This window comes from Pavona decussata, unplaced genomic scaffold (assembly GCF_977016875.1).
Source record: "Pavona decussata unplaced genomic scaffold, jaPavDecu1.1 SCAFFOLD_199, whole genome shotgun sequence".
NCBI lineage: Eukaryota > Metazoa > Cnidaria > Anthozoa > Scleractinia > Agariciidae > Pavona > Pavona decussata.
This window is the reverse complement of record NW_028145607.1, coordinates 525,035-545,316: the sequence shown is the minus strand read 5'-3', so window position 1 is coordinate 545,316 and position 20,282 is coordinate 525,035. Positions and strand designations below refer to the sequence as shown.

The 20,282-nt window shown below is 40.5% G+C and overlaps 6 protein-coding genes across 15 annotated transcripts in view; 4 read left to right on the top strand and 2 right to left on the bottom strand.

Moving 5' to 3' along the window:
* Positions 1-20,282, bottom strand: part of LOC146461337 (ras-like protein 1) — a 193,430-nt gene that overhangs the window by 16,650 nt on the left and 156,498 nt on the right. The window lies entirely within an intron of this gene.
* Positions 1-20,282, top strand: part of LOC146461342 (uncharacterized) — a 100,711-nt gene that overhangs the window by 6,420 nt on the left and 74,009 nt on the right. For 3 of the 10 annotated variants that reach the window (XM_085086989.1, XM_085086991.1, XM_085086992.1), the window contains one exon: positions 14,436-17,148. The exons of 4 other annotated variants lie outside the window; for them this stretch is intronic. In XM_085086989.1, the coding sequence (XP_084943115.1) occupies positions 14,980-16,593 (1,614 nt within the window). In that variant the 5' untranslated portion in view covers positions 14,436-14,979 and the 3' untranslated portion in view covers positions 16,594-17,148. Of the gene's footprint in view, positions 1-14,435; positions 17,149-20,282 lie in introns of those variants that run through there. 3 more of the 10 variants (XM_085086990.1, XM_085086998.1, XM_085086993.1) reach the window with 3 other exon arrangements.
* LOC146461344 (uncharacterized) overlaps positions 1-20,282 on the bottom strand; it is a 227,734-nt gene that overhangs the window by 187,218 nt on the left and 20,234 nt on the right. The gene's annotated exons all lie outside the window — the stretch shown is intronic.
* Positions 20-1,220, top strand: LOC146461347 (uncharacterized). The gene is made up of 2 exons (XM_085086955.1): positions 20-50; positions 835-1,220. Exons 1-2 carry the CDS (start codon positions 25-27, stop codon positions 1,208-1,210), a joined length of 402 nt encoding a protein of 133 aa, XP_084943081.1. The 5' UTR covers positions 20-24; the 3' UTR covers positions 1,211-1,220.
* LOC146461346 (uncharacterized) lies at positions 1,214-2,047 on the top strand (the record flags this gene model as incomplete). Its single annotated transcript, XM_085086958.1, has 1 exon — positions 1,214-2,047. A coding segment is annotated over exon 1 (834 nt), but the record flags the coding sequence as incomplete, so codon positions are not given.
* Positions 2,023-5,467, top strand: LOC146461345 (uncharacterized). The gene is made up of 2 exons (XM_085086954.1): positions 2,023-2,689; positions 5,350-5,467. Exon 1 carries the CDS (start codon positions 2,051-2,053, stop codon positions 2,603-2,605), a length of 555 nt encoding a protein of 184 aa, XP_084943080.1. The 5' UTR covers positions 2,023-2,050; the 3' UTR covers positions 2,606-2,689; positions 5,350-5,467.

The following is a 20,282-nucleotide window of genomic DNA, read 5'->3' as shown; positions in this document are numbered from 1 at the left end:
AGACTGCACTCCGGCTGATCCAACATGGCGGATCAGGAAGAAGATTTCGTGTAAGTATATGAAAACGTAGCAGTATGTGATGAGTCATTTTTCAGTGGACAGGTTTTCTAAAGTTTAGTCCCTATTTCTACCTTTTAGACTGTTTAATTCGGTTTGTAGGCCTATCTTGTTGTGGTTTTTTGGGGATTGCGCGAGTACAAAACTTCAAATTTTGTCTGTCCTGTCACGGAATGCACAGGGTATATTGCGAAGCATAAGTCTTTGAATGGAGAAATTGAACTGCCAAAAATTTAAATTAGTGAGATCAACTAGTAAAACTGTTAAATAACACTACATTTCATTAACTTCAACTCTTATTTATTGCTAAAATCAACAACTAAGCTTGACTTGTTGGACCCTTGTTGGAGTCTGTAACGTACGTAAGTCTGTGTTAAGCTTTAGTCTCATACAAGCTTAAAGCTTTATAAGTTTCTCATTAACTTTCTCAAAAAACATTATCTTTACAAACAGTTTTCATAGCTGGGGGCGTGTGCAATGTAAAAATCAGCTGCCTTTTCACCCTGGTTGTCTTTGGGTTGAGACCTGTTATAAATTAATAGGTATTGTTTATCTGTCAACAATTAGTATTTTACAATCGACTGCTTAGAGCAAGGTTCAATTTGCTTGGAATACTAGAGAGAAGTTTCTGAGTTCTCAGATATCTAAGGGCATATTAAATTGTTGTACACTTGCCTTTACTAGAGTGGAATTTAGACACTTATTTCCTCTTTCTGCACCTGAATTTAAGCTGTTTGGACACTATGTCACTCGATATATAGTTTTCCTGCTCTGTAGGTTTTGTACTTCTTGTTGTGCAAAACAAAGAAGTGGTGTAAAGTTCTGCTGGAAATGTGGTTCGCCATCTCAGTGTCCTTTGCCTGGTCAAGAAGCAGGCCCTAATAGTCCCAAAACGTCGTTTGGAAAGCCTGTACTACTTCAAGAAAAGCCAAAAACGAAGTCATTTGAGGATTACATGGCTTGTAAGAAGAAACAGCAGCAATCCAGTTCAAAATTTCGCCCAAAAAAGAAAGTTAAGGTTAATCCTGATGAACTTGTGACAATAAACATTGGACAAATGAGAAATTGTGGAAATGACTTGAAACCAATTTGGGGGAAGCGTTTGCCTATTCAAGTGACGAAGTCTGCTGGTTATGCAAGGATACTAAGTTAAGGAATGAAAAAGTGGGCTGCATTTGACAGGAAGTTTGATCCTGAGGAAGACTATATGTTGTTGTTTGAAGATGGTAGCCATGCTGTCTACATATATTTACCAGGACAAGAAGAAGATTTTGAACTTGAAAAATACAAGACTGAACTTGGTAAAGATTATAAGAGGATAACAATGTACCTATGCACAACAGCTGACTTTGAAATGTCTGAAGACAACAATCCCACCAACTCAGAACTGAGCTTTTCCAAGCCAATCAATGTGCCAGAAAGTTCTTCAGCAAATGACTTTGAGTCAGCATCAGTCTTTACTCCTTCAAGAAGCTCTGTTGACAAGAATGGCACTCCACCCTTAAGCTGCAATTCACCAAGTACTAGTGGTCAAGAATCGGATCATTCATGTTCAAACATTCAATCAGCAGAACAGCAGATTTTAGAAGATTCCCAGTTAGCAGAGATGCTCCAACAATGGGAAAACACCAGTGAGAGTTTACAGGAAATCACTAACTGTTCTACCACTGTTGTGACAGATCCAAGCCAAATTGTAAAAATCTTGTCAGAAAAAGTTGATCGCATGCAAGAATTTTTTCTTGTTTCACGACGCTGTGCACCCTTTTCAAGAACAATTGCATTGTGGCAAAGGCAGGCCAGAAAATCTCCACCCACAAGTGTATTGAAAGTGCATTTCAATGGTGAGGCTGGTATTGATACAGGTGCTATGTCACAAGAATTCTTAGCAGAAGTTATTTCTGACATGGGAAGGGAGATGTTCCCAGATGGAAGTCCCACAGACTCTACATATTACATGTATGTTCAAAATGGCACCTTCCGCACCTGTGGTGAGATGGTAGCAGTTTCGTTGGCCCAAGGAGGACCTCCTCCATGTTTCCTTGAACAGTGTGTGTATGAATCAATGTCAAAAAGCATTGACATGATAAGCATTGAAGAATCAGATCTGACAACAAAAGAACAGCAACTTCTGAACGATGTCAGTGGAAATTGCAATAACTTCACTGAGATGATTTTTGAACATGGATACACTGGAGTAGTGGATGATGATCACATCGATGAAATTCTAAGATCTCTGAAAGTGAGCCTAGTAAATCGCCGTTCCTTGTACATGAAAGAGTTCCTTAAAGGAATGTCTACCTATGGATTGGCAGAGTTGATACTTAAGTACCCATCCGTGTGCCAGCCACTGTTTGTCAGTGGAAATTTTAAGGAGCATTTGACACCTGATGCCAATTACCTGTTCTTCCTAATGGACCCTCAGTACTCACCATCAGGTTCTACGAGAAGACGAATTGAAGAAGATGTAATGGATCACTTCCAAGACTGCCTAAATTTGTTTGAAGATGGGAGCATCATAGGTCACAGCAGCAGTTGCCTGGAATTATAAAGATGCCAACCTTGACTGTCAAACTCCAGATGGAGCAGAAACATTTGAAAATCCAGATTTAACAGTGGCAGGAGTCATGGGATGGTTAACTGGACAGAAACACAAACCAATTGATAACCAAATGTTTAAGGTGACTGTGTACTTTAACCATGACTGCCTTAAGTACAACCCTAAGCACAGAATATGTTTTCCAACTGCAGGCGCATGTGCCAAAGAGATTACCATTCCTGTAGCGCACATGAGCTCTTCAGATGAGTTCAAAGAGCTCTTCGTCCTTGCATTTTGTAAAGGCCAGGCTTTTGCCAAACCTTAACTGTTGATAGTGTCGCTGGGATCATACTAGTAGCAATAGATCATTTTCTTATGAACAGTTAATAATACTGAGCTCCAAAAGGAATGACCATTCCTGAATGACCTTTCGTGTCATTCGGTATAGTTCTGATGCCATGATGTTTGTGTTCGTGTCTATTGACACTTGTCAGCTCAAACCTAGAAATGCAAAAATATTGAATTGAAACTTATTGTGGATACATTTGAAAGCAGATAAGTGTTTTGGATGGAAAAAGGATTTCAGGTCTCAAGATTCAGTTTTGCACACTCCGTATAATGCAGTTACTTTTGTTGTACGTTGTAAGCCTGTTGTGTTTCATCCATAAGATTAATGACTACTGAGTTATATTTGTTTTTTGTTTTTTTTTTTTTTATGTGGAAAAAGTGATAAGGGGCATTTGTTGTTATAATACTATTTCCCTTAGGTTGCTGTTCTTTTGTACATGTAGTCCCTTTGCAGCTGGTTGGTCACACCTGACCTACTGCACACCGATGTTATGGGCAACAACTAAGTATGTATCAGAAATAGAAGAATGAAGTGAGCAAGTAAAAAAGGCTGGATATTTTGATTACGAAATACTTATGGACAACAATACTTGCCCTCCACAAACCTTTTATCTATACAAATTGTAATGTTTCTGTTAAATATGCAACCTCAATGAACTTTAAATTGCCAATCCTACTAACTTCATCGTGCCCTTGCTAATTCTGGGACTTCTTTAGTGCTAGACCATCACAAGAACAAAGTAGCTGACCCCCAATCTCCAAAATATTAATTTCAACGTTGTGTTTCAAAAGGGGTAAGAGACACTTGTTTTGTGGTATGCATCAATGTAGCAAAGTCAAGATGATTGTAAATGTGACTGTTCAAGTTCTATTATAATTTTTCAAGATCTTCAGTTCTGCTTAGAGAAAAATTATTAAAATTATTATTATTATTAAATTATTAAAATTATTAAAGTTGGTAAACAAGTAACAGTGTCAGAGTATTCTTTATTGCCAATTGTTACACAAACCAGGCTTCCAGGTGCAAAAGTGTGGCTTTGTGTAAGCTACATTGTAGACAGTCAAATAAAGTACAACTCAAGTTTTTGAATTTTTATGAAAAGCAATGTTACACAACAATGATCATGAGTAATTTAGCAATCATAAGACTTATCAGTATTTTTGATAACTGATCATGCACCTGATAATGATACTAACACAAGTTTGTGGTACAGTTCCAAGGCTTCTCTCCAGTGTGTAGGCTTGTTAAGGTCAAGAGAATCCATGGCATATTCGAAGTATTCAAAGTGTTCATTAGTTTCTTCCTTCTCGATTAGGTGGTTTTCGACATAACTAATTTTATCGTCAGGCACAGAGAGTAGCAAATCGGGCTTCCCACCTCTTGAGTCTTCCTTCCGTTAAATAATACAGCACATCTGGAACTCCAGGAGTAGTGTCATTTCCAGATTTCCTTATTCGATGTGTATTCCCATGTTCTTTTACGGCGTCTAAGTCTTCCTGCAACAGTTCTGCAAAGCAGAACCAAAGACAATCCTTCTGCAAAGAATCACCTGTGTTAAGATCCCCTGCTTCAACGAGATCCTTAAATAGATTTATCCACCAACTTGATCTGTTTCTTCGGTACTGTGACCAATAGCCCTCGATCCTTTGGTTTCTTGGGGAGGCAACGTATTTGTGGGCATTTTCATCGTCACGAAAAAAAGCTTGCATGGAAGCCATGATCTTGTTCTCCGTACCCAAATCAGTGACTAGTTCACATGGGCACCTACCACAAGTCTTAACTGCATCCAAAAAGTAAGATCCAATGTTGTCGGGATAGTTATTTGATCGAGTAACTACCAGCCATAACAATTTTCTACTCCAGCTGTCAGTACAACCATGAACCGGAAAACCATAGGGTTTAAGTTTGTCATATCCATCGGCGTGCCAGACGGCATTTGGACCTGGGTTATGATACTGACGTCTTTTCAATTGATGTCCTTTTCTCATTTGGCAGCCGTCTGGATCCAATTCCCCAAGCTCCACCACTTGTCGTGGAACTTGATATCCCTTTAACTGGAGGCTATGCCATACATGCCTGTAACCCGCAATACAATCAGGACCATCTAACATACCTTCAATTTCGAGAATTATGGTGTCAACATCATATTCGGGGTTTCTCCTGGACAGTCCATACATCCGTAGTCGTCTGTGTAAAGTCCGTTCACTTATTTCAATGTTGTTGTAAGTTGCCAGTAAGTCTAAGATGTCTTTGTATTGATAACCACGATAAAAATAGTATTTTATGAGAACCTCTTCCGTATTATCTTCAACCCTGTTTTCGTTGTCACCATAAGCCGTCGCCATCTTGATTCTGTTTATAAACAGATCCCGTCCCAGTCCCTTTATGGAGTTTTGCCGTGGAAAAGTAAGTTTTGCCGTGGAAAAGTAAGTTTGGCCGTGGAAAAGAAAGTTTTGCCGTGGAAAAGTAAGTTTTGCCGTGGAAAAGAAAGTTTTGCCGTGGCAGGTATGGGCCACCGTATATTTCTGGTATGATTCCTAGTAACACAACGATAAGTATCACGCAATATATCTGAATAAAACCATTCAAACAATTATTTCAATTGCCAAGGGAGGATAGTTTTTAAATATCTGCAAAACATACAATGGGGAATAATTGGGACTACATTAAGCATTCCGTGTAATGCCATGAGAGGGGCATCTTGTTTCAAAGAAAAATGCAAATAACGAAAATCCGTTCAAATCGTCATTTGAGGCGCTAAATTATTACACGGGTTTGAGAGCCTCGCGTGCGAGAACAAATCATTTTACCGCTTTTAAAACACTCAATTCTTTTTTTACAATCTTTAAATATCTTTTGGAATGATTTTGGGAAATATTGCGTCGTTCTCTGTATGCGAAATAATTTAATTTCGAAGGCATACAATTCACTGCAGTAAAAGTACTTCGTGAATAAAATTAATTTTCACCATGTGCGAAACCTTCATATCGATTAAGCTTCTGGTGGTTGAATGTTAGAAGGATGGTCTATGAATTCCTGTAAAAATTTCTTTGGGCAAATGATGAAGAGCGACGTGAGAGCTTTTCAAAGTCCGTACAAAATGCAAATATTTGGCCCCCCGCGGTAAACTTTGAAGTCGCGGGTCAGACAATTTTTAGTCCGTGTTCATGTCTTGACTCATATTAGGTTAAAATAAGCACATAGAAAAACATTTCGAATGTTCTAACCTTATAATATGCTTAAAGACAGGTCCAAATGCCATTTTAGCACGATTCTCTGGTCGTTCGTCGCATAAGCATAAGACGGCTGTTTGTATTCCCTTTTATTATATGGCCGTGTCTCAAAAGGACTGGAAACGATCAAATTCAAGAACCTGATTGGCTAAAATTGATATTGACGGCGGTCTAGATTTTCCCATCTAGACCGGCATCTAGACCGATTTAATGTAACATTTGTCCTCAAAAAAATACAAACAAAAGAAGAAGAAAAAATTGGCTTGTTCCTGTTAATACGGTACTAAATGGAAGAACCAGTAGCCCTGAACTTGGAAGCAGGTAAAGAAAATGAGCAAACGTTGCAAATTTGAGTCCAGCCGAGAAAGCTACGAGCAAAGATGAAGTCGAAATTGCGAAGTTTTTGCAAGCGCAAAAATCCAAAAACTCTCAATACAAGACTAAGAGCGACTTAAACGCAAGAAAGAAATTTTGTGAGTCAATGAAAGAGTCTAGAGCAATTGAAAACATACCTGCCAACGAGCTCGACCTTCCTTTGTCTGAATTTTTTATCTCCGCTCGTAAACAAGATGGCACCGAGTACGAACCGTGTACATCAAGCGGCTTCAAGCGAAGTTTTCAACGCCACTTGCGTGAAAAAGGAAGCCTGATAAACAAAAACAAAAACAAATGAAGATGCCCAGTTGAATTTTACAAAGTGTTTCGAAGCCATCGTTCCGAAGCCATGTTAGATCCAGATGCTCCTTTTTATCTCGCCGTTAATCACCGACGAAAACCAAGTGACGAAGTATGGTATCTGGATAGGCCTCTCGGAAAGAATGAAATTGGCAAGTTCCTCAAAAACGCCTTTGCTTCAGCCAAACTCGATGAAACAAGCAAGAAGGTTTCTAATCATTCCGTTAGGAAGATCAGTGTTGGACGACTCCTCGAAGCAGACGTTCAGACGAATTTCGTTGCAGAGCTAAGCGGTCACAAAAATTTGAAAAGCCTCGACAGCTAGCATTCAGCATCTCTGAGGCGACAGCGAGAAATGTCTACTGTCCTGAATCGTGGACCAGATACATCCGCTCAGTTCGAAGAAAACCAAGTCAGTGCCTCCACTACAACTCAGCAAAATGTCTTCACAGTCCAACAAATCCAACCTCAAGCAATTTTTGAAGGCTGCACATTTAACATTAGGGACCTTAAGATCCCCTGGACGCGGCCTAGGACGACGGCAACCGGAAGTAAATTCGCAAGGTCTTGAATTTAATTTGCATAAATGTCACGCCACTTGACGGCCTCCACCTCAGTTGCGGCGGCGACAAAGTTCATTTTGGCGGCCTCTCAGAAAGGTGAGTTAGTTTTGCGACTTTTTCCCATTAAAAAAAAGTGATTTGCACAACATTTGTAAACCTTTTTATAAGAAATAGATTCATAAATTGTTTGATTGAAATTAATTTTAAATTGTTTTCATAATTCAGGTTTTAGCGTGTTTATTGAGGGAAAGTTGAGCATTGAGCCTTCAGAGAGGAATCCGAACAGCAGGTAAATTTCCTAGCACCAGAGTATTGCTTTGTTTCTGATTTTCAACTTCATTTTAATCTTTTGAAACTAATCAACGGCAGGTTAGGACCGTTCTAGAAAATGGTTTTGCATTATTTCGAATTATTTGTTACATACAAACGCATCAAGTATTTGTAAACACTCTGCTAAAAGTGGCAGGTCGCGTTTGTTCACGCGGAACTCTGCTCTGCACCCCGAATCTGCCATTTCTTCGAGGTTAAATCTTCCATACTCTTCATACGATATTTCTAAGTTCTTTGAAAAGCTGCGGACATAGAGGAGCACGAATTCTTCGTCAGAAATGATGTCAGCCAAATAGCCTGATCTGCTAAAAGCTCTCGGGTCTTCTTAAACGAAGTCATAACAGCGAAACCCCCTGGATCTCTGACTGAATCTGTTTGTTGTTACTCGTTTTGGCGACCGCTCGCACAACGCAAATCTTAAGGTTTATTTTTCCCACGTAAAGGTGGCGGTCACGACCCATGCCCTCTCGGACGTGACCGCGTTCTTCAAGGCCGCCGCGTCCAGTATCTTAAGGTCCCTATTAACGTTTTCCGTGGTGATCAGTCAAAGATCGCAAGGCTGAATGAGAACTTATCGCTGAGCGATCGCGGCACAGACAGGCATTAAAATTTGTTGCACTTTTGGTCGCATTTTAGAAAATTTTCGTTGAGTCTGTAGGAAAACAACGGTTATTTTGTCTTCATTCATTGACGAAGTTTGGACAAAGCTGTACTGTGAACAGTTATTTTTGTCCCGTTTGGACTGGAGACTAGTGACACAAGTAAGCCAGCTAAATGCTTGAGCCCGCGCAGGGGAACAATATACTTTTTTCCTTTTGATTTCCTGTTTGGCCATATAATAAACATCTTATTAACCGAGCTAGGTCGGTCTGTATGGGAGAATCTTGACCTCGGTCGCTGGTACAGACCTCACTGCGTTCGGTCTGTACTGGCGACCTCGGTCAAGATTCTCCCATACAGACCTCTCGCTCGGTTAATAAGAACTAAGTATTTAAAAACGTCCGATGTAGTCACCACGCAAACTGGTCGAATACAAATCTTTGATCAACTTTCGGCGCATTTCATCAAGACTGCATCTTCTTCGACGGCTAAGTCGTTTGCGAGTATTGCTTGGTTTACAGTCACGAAAACATTACATCTGATCGCTGCTAGAATGACAAAAAATGTCGGCGCTTTCAGTCTATCTTTATGCATTGCAGGGATTTGTTTGTTCGTCACGCAATACAATGTCCTGGATATTTTAGGGGGGTGGGGTAGGGTGAAAATGCGAAATGCTTGATAACTGAACATGAACATGATCAAGGCAACAACAACAACAACAACAATTAAAAAAGTGATACCTTTCGTTATTTTATTTTTCCCTTGCTAAAATCCAGATAATTAATGTATTCGCAAACTCATTTGGGCGCGCAGGCATGGTTGTTGGGAGCGTTGCCATTGCGGGGGGGTAAGGGGGGGGGGGAATAAGATTTTACTAAACAGTATCAGTACTTAGTGATGAAGATCACTACACATCCTTTAGCTAGTTCTTTCCATCTTTAAATGCGATACATCCTAGTATGAAACCAAAAAAATCCCTCATTGCAGGCATCTGTCATACTATGTCATGGGCATGGGCGAGGACTAAAATGCTTGAAAGCTTCACTCGGTACTAGTCCTGGAACTAGTACATACTCTAGGTTTGAAACACAAAACTGCAAAATTAAAAAAAAAAAAAAAAAAAGAAACGAATTTCGTCTTTCCTTGCTTGCTTCATTTTTGGTAAGCCCCAATATTAATTTATCACCGGTTGCAGGCTAGCACTATTCTTAGACAGTGTTAGACTGATAACAGCTTTTCGGGCCTTTATTTTTCTTACTCCTCTTAGTTATGCTAGTCCGTTCACCAAAACTTGAAAAAAAAATACCTCAACTAAACAGCTTGCGCAAGGCTATAACAGCTTGTAAGTGGTAGGTTAATAGACTGGACATAACTCTGATCGCTGCAGGTAAGTGTGCTGTCCTTGACAGGTAGATAGGGCTAGTAACAGGTTATGGCGGTCTGTTGACGTAACTCAAGCGAGGAGCAGAATCGGCTCCTAGATATTGACTAATGAATGCAGTCTGAAATGTGAAAGAGCGCTCTGTTTCCAACCTGATAGGCGACACTAGTTAATGCCATATTACTTACGGACCAGAGGAGGGGTGGGGTGGGGAAGGGCGTAGGAGGAGATTGGTATAAAACCAGCCTGTAATAGCCTATCTCCCTTCGAGTTATTGTTATACCTTCACTTTCCTTGCCTAATTCATAAACCAATCATCATGCCAGCCACATGATGGTTTCGGCCTCAAATTTGATACGCTCTCCGCTCCTCCATTTAGCTCATTTTGAAAACAAGTAAGCACCCCACACCGTCTCCCCCATCCCTCACAAAAAAAAAAATGTTCCGATCCCTCAGTTGATGACAATAACCGGTGTTTATGTGGTGCTGGCCTGGGGTGGGGCTTCTGACAGGAGGGGTGCTCTCGGGACAGATGATGTTGTGGCCCACGCGCGTTACGTAACACCATAATTTCCTTCAGGTAGTATCCAGACACGTTTGGTGGCTTGTACCGCGTAGTCGTAGTGTTGTACCACCAACAAGGGCCTTAAAAGAGCTACAACCCTCCATTTTCAGTGTAACAAACTTGACTTCAAAAGAATTCACTTGTGCCCCCCTCTAAGCATACAAAAGGCGCCAAGTAACTAGCACGACCAGAATTTGTCTACTTAGTGACTATTTGGCGATTCTTTCTCACGCCGAATGGCCATAGCCATAGCCATAAATTCGACTGAAATCTTTTAGCGATTTTATTTTTAAATTAAGAAAGATCTTCAAATTAAATATTGTTTAATTTAGACATTATCAATTTGATAGTATTTTAAAAACAACACACCAGTAACGAAGTAACTCGCAGATGAATGAACACCCGACGCCACAGCAGACCCAGACTTATTTACGGAAGAATGAAAAAATGGGTGATTCAATGTCCTCCCAGGATTCCACTAACTCAGGAAAACAAACGAACGGCAATATTTTTCGCAGGGGTGCGTTCTTTCGTTGGTATTTATCAACTATTTATACGGGAGATGCGCTATTCGGGGTCATCTGCGTGAAGAAAAAAAAAGACCGCTTTTTGGTTTCATACCAGGATCTATTGTATTAAAAACTTGAAAGAACTAGCTTAAGGATGTAGTTATCTCCATCAGTAAGTACTGATACTATTTTCGTAAAATGTAATATCCACCTCCCCCTCCCCCCCCCCCCCCCTTCCCGAACGCTCCTAACAAGCCAGCCCGCGCGCGCAAACGAATTCGAGAATGAATAAATTATCTGGATTTTAGAAGAGAAAAAGAACGTAACTAAAGGTATCACTATCTTAATTGTTGTTGTTGCCTTGGGTATACCTGTTCAGTAATCGAGCATTTTCGCATTTTCACCCTCCTCCACCCCCCTAAAGTGGCCATGAGTGGTATTGCGTGACAAACAAACAGCTCCCTGCAATGTACGATAGACTGAACATCCTGAAAGCGCCGACATTTTTTGTCATTCTAGCAGCGATCAGATGTTATATTTTCGTGCACTGTAAACCAAGCAATACTTCACAAATGACTTAGCCATCGAAAAAGATGCAGTCTTGATGAAATGCGCCGAAAGTTGATCAAAGATTTGTATTCGACCAGTTAGCGTGGTGACTACATCGGACGTTTAAACGAGAGTTGCGAGAATCTTGCGAAAAAAAGAAAAAATACCGCCAAAATAGCATGAAATCAATAGTCATCCGCTCCCTAAGCTTCCTTCCATTCTGATTGGCTGACAGAACTTCGATTGCACCCACGATTTTAGACAACCATCCTTTTGGGGACCTTCGAATTTATTATAAAAAGACTTGTTGCCATTCACTTTGAAATCAGTTCACTCAACTGAAGTCTCAAATCACACCGGATCCTCACGACAGAAGCAACTTCTTTGAAATCTCACTTTTTTTTAACCAGAAGCACTACTATTTATGAGGTAAGATTTTATAATTTTCTGTTGGTTATCTGAATCAAGTTTAACAAGAGAGCCTACCTCCTTCATCGTCTTTTTGGTTCAGTTTTCACACGAGGGTTATATGACACTTGAGCCAAGTGTTAGAACTTATCGTTCAAGCGAAGTGCGATTCCTCGAGTAGGGAATTCGGGGGATTTATTTTTAAAACTAAGAATTAACATATAACACCACTTGAATGAATGACTCAATGAAAGATCACCATAAATTATCGTCAAATCCTTTTTTGTTGTTGCCGCTGTTATTGCTACATATCGAGGTAATGAGCTTCACCACGAGTTTCCTGCATGGGTGGACACTCATTAAAATTTAACCGGTGTTAGGGGACGTGAAAAGAATGCGCGTTTACGACCAAAGAAACATAACAAACCTGTACCCCGCTCAACTTTCTTCCATTAAAGCAGGCAGTTCAAAAACCGAATTTCATTGAGCCATTTATGTCAAAACGTATGTACACTCTTTTACGCACCAGGGGAAATTCACCTTGACGTTGTTTTCGAAGTGTCAGCTTCATTACGCACAGTCTTAGCTATTAGCTACACTGAATAGCTTTGAATAGCTTTGAATATCGTATCAATTGTTGAATGAAGATAACAAGACCTAAATTAAGGAGATTGAATGAGGTCAAACCGTTCAAAATACAATAAAAATAACTGCTTAATTAATTAGGTTTTTGGTACATCTTATTAAACTCCAATCTTGAATCTGGATGTCAAGTTCAGTTAACATAAGTTAACGCAATGGAACCTTCTCAAAAATGGCGGCCGAAAATTCAAATAAGTTAAAATAAAAAACGTATACCAGCACTAGACAGCACTGGAAAGAGCCCTTCTACTTTTTCATCCCCGGCAAAGTTTTAGCGTATCAGGTTTAATATCAGCTGAGAAAATGTAAGTTGAGAAATGAAAAATTTGTAACGTATACCCCGAGTCTCGTACAAACGTCTGTAAATTTGTCAAATTTCATCTTACATTGCCTAAGCCGATGTAACACCTAAAGTAAAGGTGCTCTTTTCAGTGCTTGTATCAGCTTTTCATTTCAATTTTAACTCATTCAAATCTGTTGCCGCCATTTTGGAGAAGGGCCTATTGTGCATGCCATGACCAGGACTGCGATAAGCTGTAAAAGTGTTGCGTATTGAGAAGGTGTCACTCAGACTATTAGTATAGGTGCATTCTAATAAAAACAACGTCTGGAGCTTTGCTGATAGCAGAAAATTTACGAAGTCATCGCTGCTCTCCAGTTGTATTTTCAAAAGTGCTATCTACTCGCAAGAAAAATTTGATTACTGCTCTGATTCCCCCCCAAAAAAACAACAACTGAAAACTGCAGTGCTCGCATGCTAGTGACTGATCGCAAAAACCATTCGATACCCCTTCAGTTCAACAATTCAACAGTTCAACAATTTCATTACGTGATTATCTATTACATCTCAGCTAAAGGCAAAACTATCGATTTCCATTTAAAGTAATAAAAAAAGTGCTGAAATTAATAGTTCCATAAAATATCAATATCCCCCATTATTTTAATCAGTATTGTAATGCACTGGCGATCATCATATACTTGTAGAGCGGTTTTCGATTGAGCGTGGAAAGGCCAATGCAACAGACGTCAATCACAACAGACGCAAACAACACAATGAACCAATAACAATTCGAAGCAAATACATGTGACCAGTGCCAAGCGCGGGAAAATGCGTGCGAGCGGGGCACCATTGTTTTGTTTTGCTTTCCATTGGTTGAGAAAATGGCGCGAGTTTTGTTAACTAATCACAGAACGCACCAAAGAAAAACCAAAGTAAACGCGAAATTTTCTCACGATCGCGCGTAGCAAACGAAATAATAGAAAGCCAACGAGGCGCGTAATCATCTCATATTCAAGCGCGAGTGGAATGATACTGATTTATTAAAAATAATCAAGAAATATTGCCGTTTTCGATTTTCAAGAAAAAAAAGACAATTTAATGGTCGCTATTGTTTGGGAATGATATAAAGGCCCATATGCCATGGCAGCTAAGCCAATGAAATCTCTGGAATTGCATTATGCTAACAATCATCCCGCTTTTAGTAATTAATATTATAATAATTTCGGCGAAAATTGCGACGTATTTTGAGGCATAAATAGGGGAATTCAGCTGCCTAAAATATTATTTAGCCTCTGTTCATCTGTTTATCTGTTCCTCTGGCCGCGCAAGGAAACGCTTGCCAGCATACCTCACGACTCTGAAAAACTTGTCACCGGGCGCTAAATTTATGTTTTGTGGCGAGCAAAAAACATCTTCGCCTAGTTAGCTGAGAAATTGTCCTCCAAGGTCATCATTTTCACGAGTTATTTCCTCGAGTGAGTCGAGTCATACAATAGAATATGATACACTTGTTAATAGACATGACCAAGCCGCACCAATCAGGAGTCCCTTTCGTGGGCGAACTGGTTTTTCGAAATATTGGGTTTGCTGGCAAGCATTCCCCCACTAGCCCCCTCCCCCTTCCCCCCCCCCCCCCCCCAACTACGTAAAAAAAAATTTCTCTCGCACAATTTTCGCGCGACCGCCAGGCAAGGAACTCTTCGTTCGTACGGAAACGCTTGCTATGCAGGCTAAATTCTTTTCTCTTCTCCTTTCAAGGATGGATGTTGCTTTACGAAAATCGCACTGTGTTCTACTACTCTGCATGGTGAAGATATTCGTACCGTGTTAAACTAATGGTAATCCTCTATCCCCCAGCCTGTTAAAAGCCATATCAGAAATGATAAAACGATATGAGAAAGGAGAGCTAAGTGCGACAAGCGCGATTCATTATGATCATCAAGTTGGGGATCCAAAAAACACAGAAACCTTGTTTCTACCTGGAATTATTATCTGGGATCCGTTATTACAGTATTTTCATGGAAGCTTACCTTGTCCCGACTGTGGTCAACTTCTAAAACCAAGATACTGGAAAGATGGAAAAGATTGGAAACACAACAATCCCAGGCAGCTCGCAGATATAGAACATTAAGTAGGTATAAGTAGGGTGTGCGCATGCAGAAATGATCATCGGATAATTGGTCACGACCCTAAAATTCTAAAGAAGTTTGGACAGGTAGAACTGATCCCTTTCCTTCTTTTGCACAAGTATGGTATTACCCGACGTTTGTACAAATTAATTGTTGTTCATACGGCGTCTGGGATGAGGTACAGGGACGTGGAAGCAGTTTTAACAGAGATGTGGAATAGTTATCACACCGAAGTGCGCATAAGGGCGTTAGCACTATTACCAGCAGGGATGAGAAGATTAGAGGACAAAGCAACTCAATCTGCAACGCCGAAGATTTCACAGTTAATACCCAACAGAAAACTGATCCGCCAGTGCTTTGTTTATGACTATTCCACGAAAGAAAAACTGTACAATGCACGCATGGCATCTTTCACGGGCAGTTGGCTATCTTCTGACCACACGTTTAAGGTAGCTGGCAATGTCGGTATATGGCAAAATGGCCATTGGATTCGTCAGTTCGACTCCTTGTTTTCTGTTATGAATGAGGACGGCATTGTCCTTGCTTGGCAGTTAACACGAGGTACTGGTTTTGCCAGAGTCAAGACTTTACTCGTGGGGATTAGGAAAAGGCTAGTAAAAAACGGAATCACCTTACAGGGATTTACTATCGACAACTGTTGCGCTTTCCAACCGGTGTTTGGAGTCATTCCAGTTAAACTTGATCTCTTTCATGCTGTGCAACGCATCGCTAGCAAAATTAAAAAAAGGCACCCATTAAGAAGGCAATCCCTTGATTCCTTTCGCTTAGTCTTCCGAACGTTGGGCGACATTGAGAAAGAGCGTAAGAAGCCGACGCCCGCTCGATCAGTGATGTTAGCCAATTTAGAAAGATTTATCGAAAACTGGAAGAATATTGAAGTATTAGGGGAGAAAGTACTTTCACAAAATGCCCATAACCAATTGGACAAGTTAAGAGTACACATTGAGAAAGGTTGCTTGGAAGAGATTCCTCCCAAAGCAGGAACAAGTAGACAAGAATCAATGCATACAAGCCTCCGAAAAAGCGTAGAAAAAAGGAGAGTGGGTGTTAAAGCAGCAGTGGCAAGTATAGGTACGTGCCTATACAGGTGGAATGAAAGACGGATATTGGAAAACGTGGGATCGTGCCATTCGCCACTTCCAGTCACACAGTACCAGGACTTGACAGTCGATCAGGAAGAAGTATTTGGTACTGGAATGATTCAAAATCCAAACAGTTTTAGCGATGATGACTCTGAAGATAACACTGACGCCACTGCACGTGAAACTGATTCAACCGCGGAGAGCGCTAGCGAGGACAGGGACTGTGGGACTGATGACAACGATAATGTGAGGATAGGCAAAGAAGACACATATCATAGAGTTCTAGAGTATGCCATGTATATGAAGAACTTGGCTCAAAATTTGCAAGCAAAATGTGATGCACCTACAATGAAAGTAAATGTGACTCAGTTTGTTGGACGGAGCCTCCTATTGTTCACATCGCATGGCCACTACTCCACGCCAGACACGGTAAAATGCAATGAGATGTTAACTAGCATTTTAAATGCATTTGGATTCCAACAGTTACCAATGCCAGGAGACGGAGACTGTTTTCTACATTGCATATCAATCAGTCTAAGCTCCTTTCTTACAGGAGAGAACTCCATGCTGACCTCGTACTTGAAATCGATCGGTATAAGCGTAGACATGCCTAACGAGGATAAAATACACCTTCTTCGGCGGTTAATTGTACAGGAATTCATGGGGCTTAATCGGCACGTTTAAACCATTTATGATAACAAGCTCCACTGATTTGTATGAATCAGAAGCACAGAAGTTCCTTGAGTCGGGTCATTACGATTTTGAATTAGGAAACTGGGTTCCACTTGCGATGAGCAACATCCTGCAAATACCTCTAGTTATTTTTACGTCGATGGAAAATTATCCTATTACACAAGTCATTCCGAGAACAAGAGTGCTTTCTGAAGTTCCGATATACCTCGCTTATAGTCATAGTGATAGCAGACAGTATAACTTAGCCGTTGAAGGAAATCGCAATCGCACACAGGCGAATTATGCTACAACTGAAGCAACCGGCAAAGCTGAGCCAGACATGCATTTACAAGTCGAGGTCGACCTCCCTACTAAACATGAAGCGGGATGCTCGTGCGGTCGCGGAGCAGCAGGGAAGACAGGAAAAAGTGAATTTTGCAAATACTATAAGTCGCGCTGTCCGTGCTTTCGTAAACTGCGAGGCTGCAACGATAAGTGTTCCTGTCGTTCGTGCGACAATCCATTTGGTAAAAAGGCTCAGGAAAAAGTTCAAGAAAAAGGTATCTTTGATCCAAAGCAAGACCTTCAACAAGATATCAAGCAGACAAACAAAGGATATATGGAAAACAAAACAGAAAAGCCCATTGCTACAAGCTGGTTGCAAGACGAACTGTATGTAATTGAAGCGCTGTTCTTGTACTTGTTAGTTACAAGCCAAGAAATCACTCTAGACAAGATCTTTGCAGACTACCACAAGATAATAGAATTCTGCTCAGAAGTGACGAGTTATCAAAATGTGTTTTGTATGCGTCCTAGATCCTTGTCAGCAGTAACAAAGAAACTACAAGAAATAAAGGACAAATTAAAAGTCGACGAGGAATTATTTAAAAAGCAAATCCAATACAACTGGTTTTCTGACTAAATCGTTATTGTGCTCACAGATTATAGAACACATCTTGTTCCGACGGGCAATCTTGTTCTCAGGGATTCATTATCATTGGTTATTGAAATACGTTTTGCCTGAGTTTTCAGTCATCGCTTACCATTATTTCACGTTTCACGTGTAACTTCCAAACACAAGAAGCACTTAAAAAATTAGACGCAACTAAATTCTGCGTGCTCGTTTAGTTTTCATGATTCTTGATTAAGCGCCTAAGAAAAAGGTACAAGTTTTCTGTATGAACCTATTGCGTTCAATTTTAGGTAAAAGAAAATCTTTTTAAATATACTGCCAAAGGATAATCTGTCCAAACTAGAAGCAATTGTTAGTGTTAGTCTTTAGTGTGTCACTGACGGCAACTGATGTCGGACATTTAAGTGATTTTCACATTGAATAGGTCGCAAGGTCCATGTTCTGCTTATATTAGAGAAAAAATGTATGTTTATTGATAGCAAAGGGTTCCTGTGGTGCAAAAAACTTTCATTTTTGGCTCTTTATATTTCTTAGGTTTCTAGTCTATATCCTCGTTTACTAGCCGTATAAGGTAAATCAATAATTATAAGAGGAATTTATTTATACAAACAACTGCTTTTATAAATCAATAAAATTAGTAATAACGGCTACTACCTTGGATGGATTTTTTTATATATACAGTCAACTCTCTCGTAAGCGACCACCCTTGGTGCACGACAAAGTGGTCGCTTACGGGAGGTGGTCGCTTACGAGAAAGATCAATAAAATAAGCCTAATACTGGACTGATAAATTAATTACCTAAAAATATTACCCTAGGAGCTAAAATTAGGCAAATTGAAACTAATTTATTTGATTTTTTCACATCTACTCATTCTTCTGACGAAACTTTGTGTAACATTTTGGAACAGATCACTGTAACAATTCCAATTTACCTACAGATCTAATTATAGTAATCTTCTCTGTCTGTAAAATGTCAGTTGTCCGGGGTAGCGTCATTAAAAATTAAACTTTTGTTGCTTCTGAGTAATTATTTACTCAGATCATACGCGAATATGTTGGGTGGTCGCTTACCGGAAACAGAAAACAAAAGAATATGTCAAATTTCTGGCCTAAAAAGTGGTCGCGGTCCCTTGAAAATTTGAGTAGCGGTCGCTTACGAGAGAGCCCTTGAAACAGTATTTAACTGAGAAACAAAACGGTTGTTTACGAAGTGGTCGCTTACGGGAGGTGGTCGCTTACGAGAAGTGGTCGCTTTGAGAGTATTGACTGTATTTCTCAGGTGCGAGGTATATAGGATCAGGGACCAAGGGCAAAAAATTGTGTAGGGTCAGGGCTCACAAGCAGTGGGATCAGGATCAGCAGTGCTGTGAGGGGATCAGGGATCAAGTTTTCCGACAGAAAATCAAATATCATAAACTGACAAAATTAGGTATAATTGGACAGAAAGAGCCACCACCGCTTACAAACTGAAATGCATTTTTGCGGATTTTTGCGGAAACATTTTATCCCGGAATCATTGCTCGATCGTGCGTTACGCACAGTAAAGCCTTACAATTATAACACAGGGTAACCAAACCAGAAAAAAATCCAGAACAGTATTTTTAGAATAAGCAGATAATAAGTTATGGTTGGATGTGCGACTGAACTGAGTTGGTCAACCGGTAAAATGAAACTATTATGCCGATAGGAAATCGGAAGGCCGATAGGATACAAAGTTAATTTGACGGGAGTCAAATTCTCATTCAGTCAATCTCCATTTCGTGAATGCGGGGACTAAGTTTTAAAAAAGACCTCAAGCGACACTTCACTTTGACCTATTTTGTATTTTATTCAGGTTTAATCAAGCAACAATTATTCGCCGTTTGTCCGACCAAGATTTCGTGTTTGAACTGAACCCAGGGATCATAACTTTGCAATCACGCAGGAATCAAAATTTATCTATTTTTTCGTAAAAGATTATAACTCGTTACGACCCTGTATTAATGCTGTTCCTCTGTCCCCACTGTTCCTCTTTTCGTACTGTTCCTCTATGCCCACTGTTCCTCTGTGCCCACTGTTCCTCTGTTCCTACTGTTCCTCTATGCCCACTGTTCCTCTGTGCCCACTGTTCCTCTTCTCCTACTGTTCCTCTGTGCCCACTGTTCCTCTGTTCCTCTATGCCCACTGTTCCTCCGTTCCTACTGTTCCTCTGTTCCTTCTGTTCCTCTGTTCTCACTGTTACTCTTTTCGTACTGTTCCTCTATGCCCACTGTTCCTCTGTGCCCACTATTCCTCTGTTCCTACTGTTCCTCTATGCCCACTGTTCCTCTGTGCCCACTGTTCCTCTGTTCCCACTGTTCCTCTGTTCCCACTGTTCCTCTGTGCCCATTGTTCCTCTGTTCCTACTGTTCCTCTATGCCCACTGTTCCTCTATGCCCACTGTTCCTCTGTGCCCACTGTTCCTCTGTTCCCACTGTTCCTCTGTGCCCATTGTTCCTCTGTTCCTACTGTTCCTCTGTCCTCACTGTTACTCTATGCCCACTGTTCCTCTGTTCCTACTGTTCCTCTTTGCCCACTGTTCCTCTGTGCCCACTGTTCCTCTGTTCCCACTGTTCCTCTGTGCCCACTGTTCCTCTTCTCCTACTGTTCCTCTATGCCCACTCTTCCTCCGTTCCTACTGTTCCTCTGTTCCAACTGCCCCTTGGTTCCTATCTTCCTACTGATCCTCTGTTCCAACAATTTTCCAAGTCATGTAATGTCGGCGTACACGAGCCATGAGCGAACTTATGCGATGAACGACCAGAGAAT

Excerpts from the sequence above, each read along its gene's own strand:
- LOC146461347 (XM_085086955.1), top strand. The coding sequence starts at position 25 with ATGGCGGATCAGGAAGAAGATTTCGT. Across the intron at positions 51-834 it reads GATCAGGAAGAAGATTTCGT|GTTTTGTACTTCTTGTTGTG; the intron begins GTAAGTATATGA and ends CCTGCTCTGTAG.
- LOC146461345 (XM_085086954.1), top strand. The coding sequence starts at position 2,051 with ATGGTAGCAGTTTCGTTGGCCCAAGGAGGACCTCCTCCATGTTTCCTT.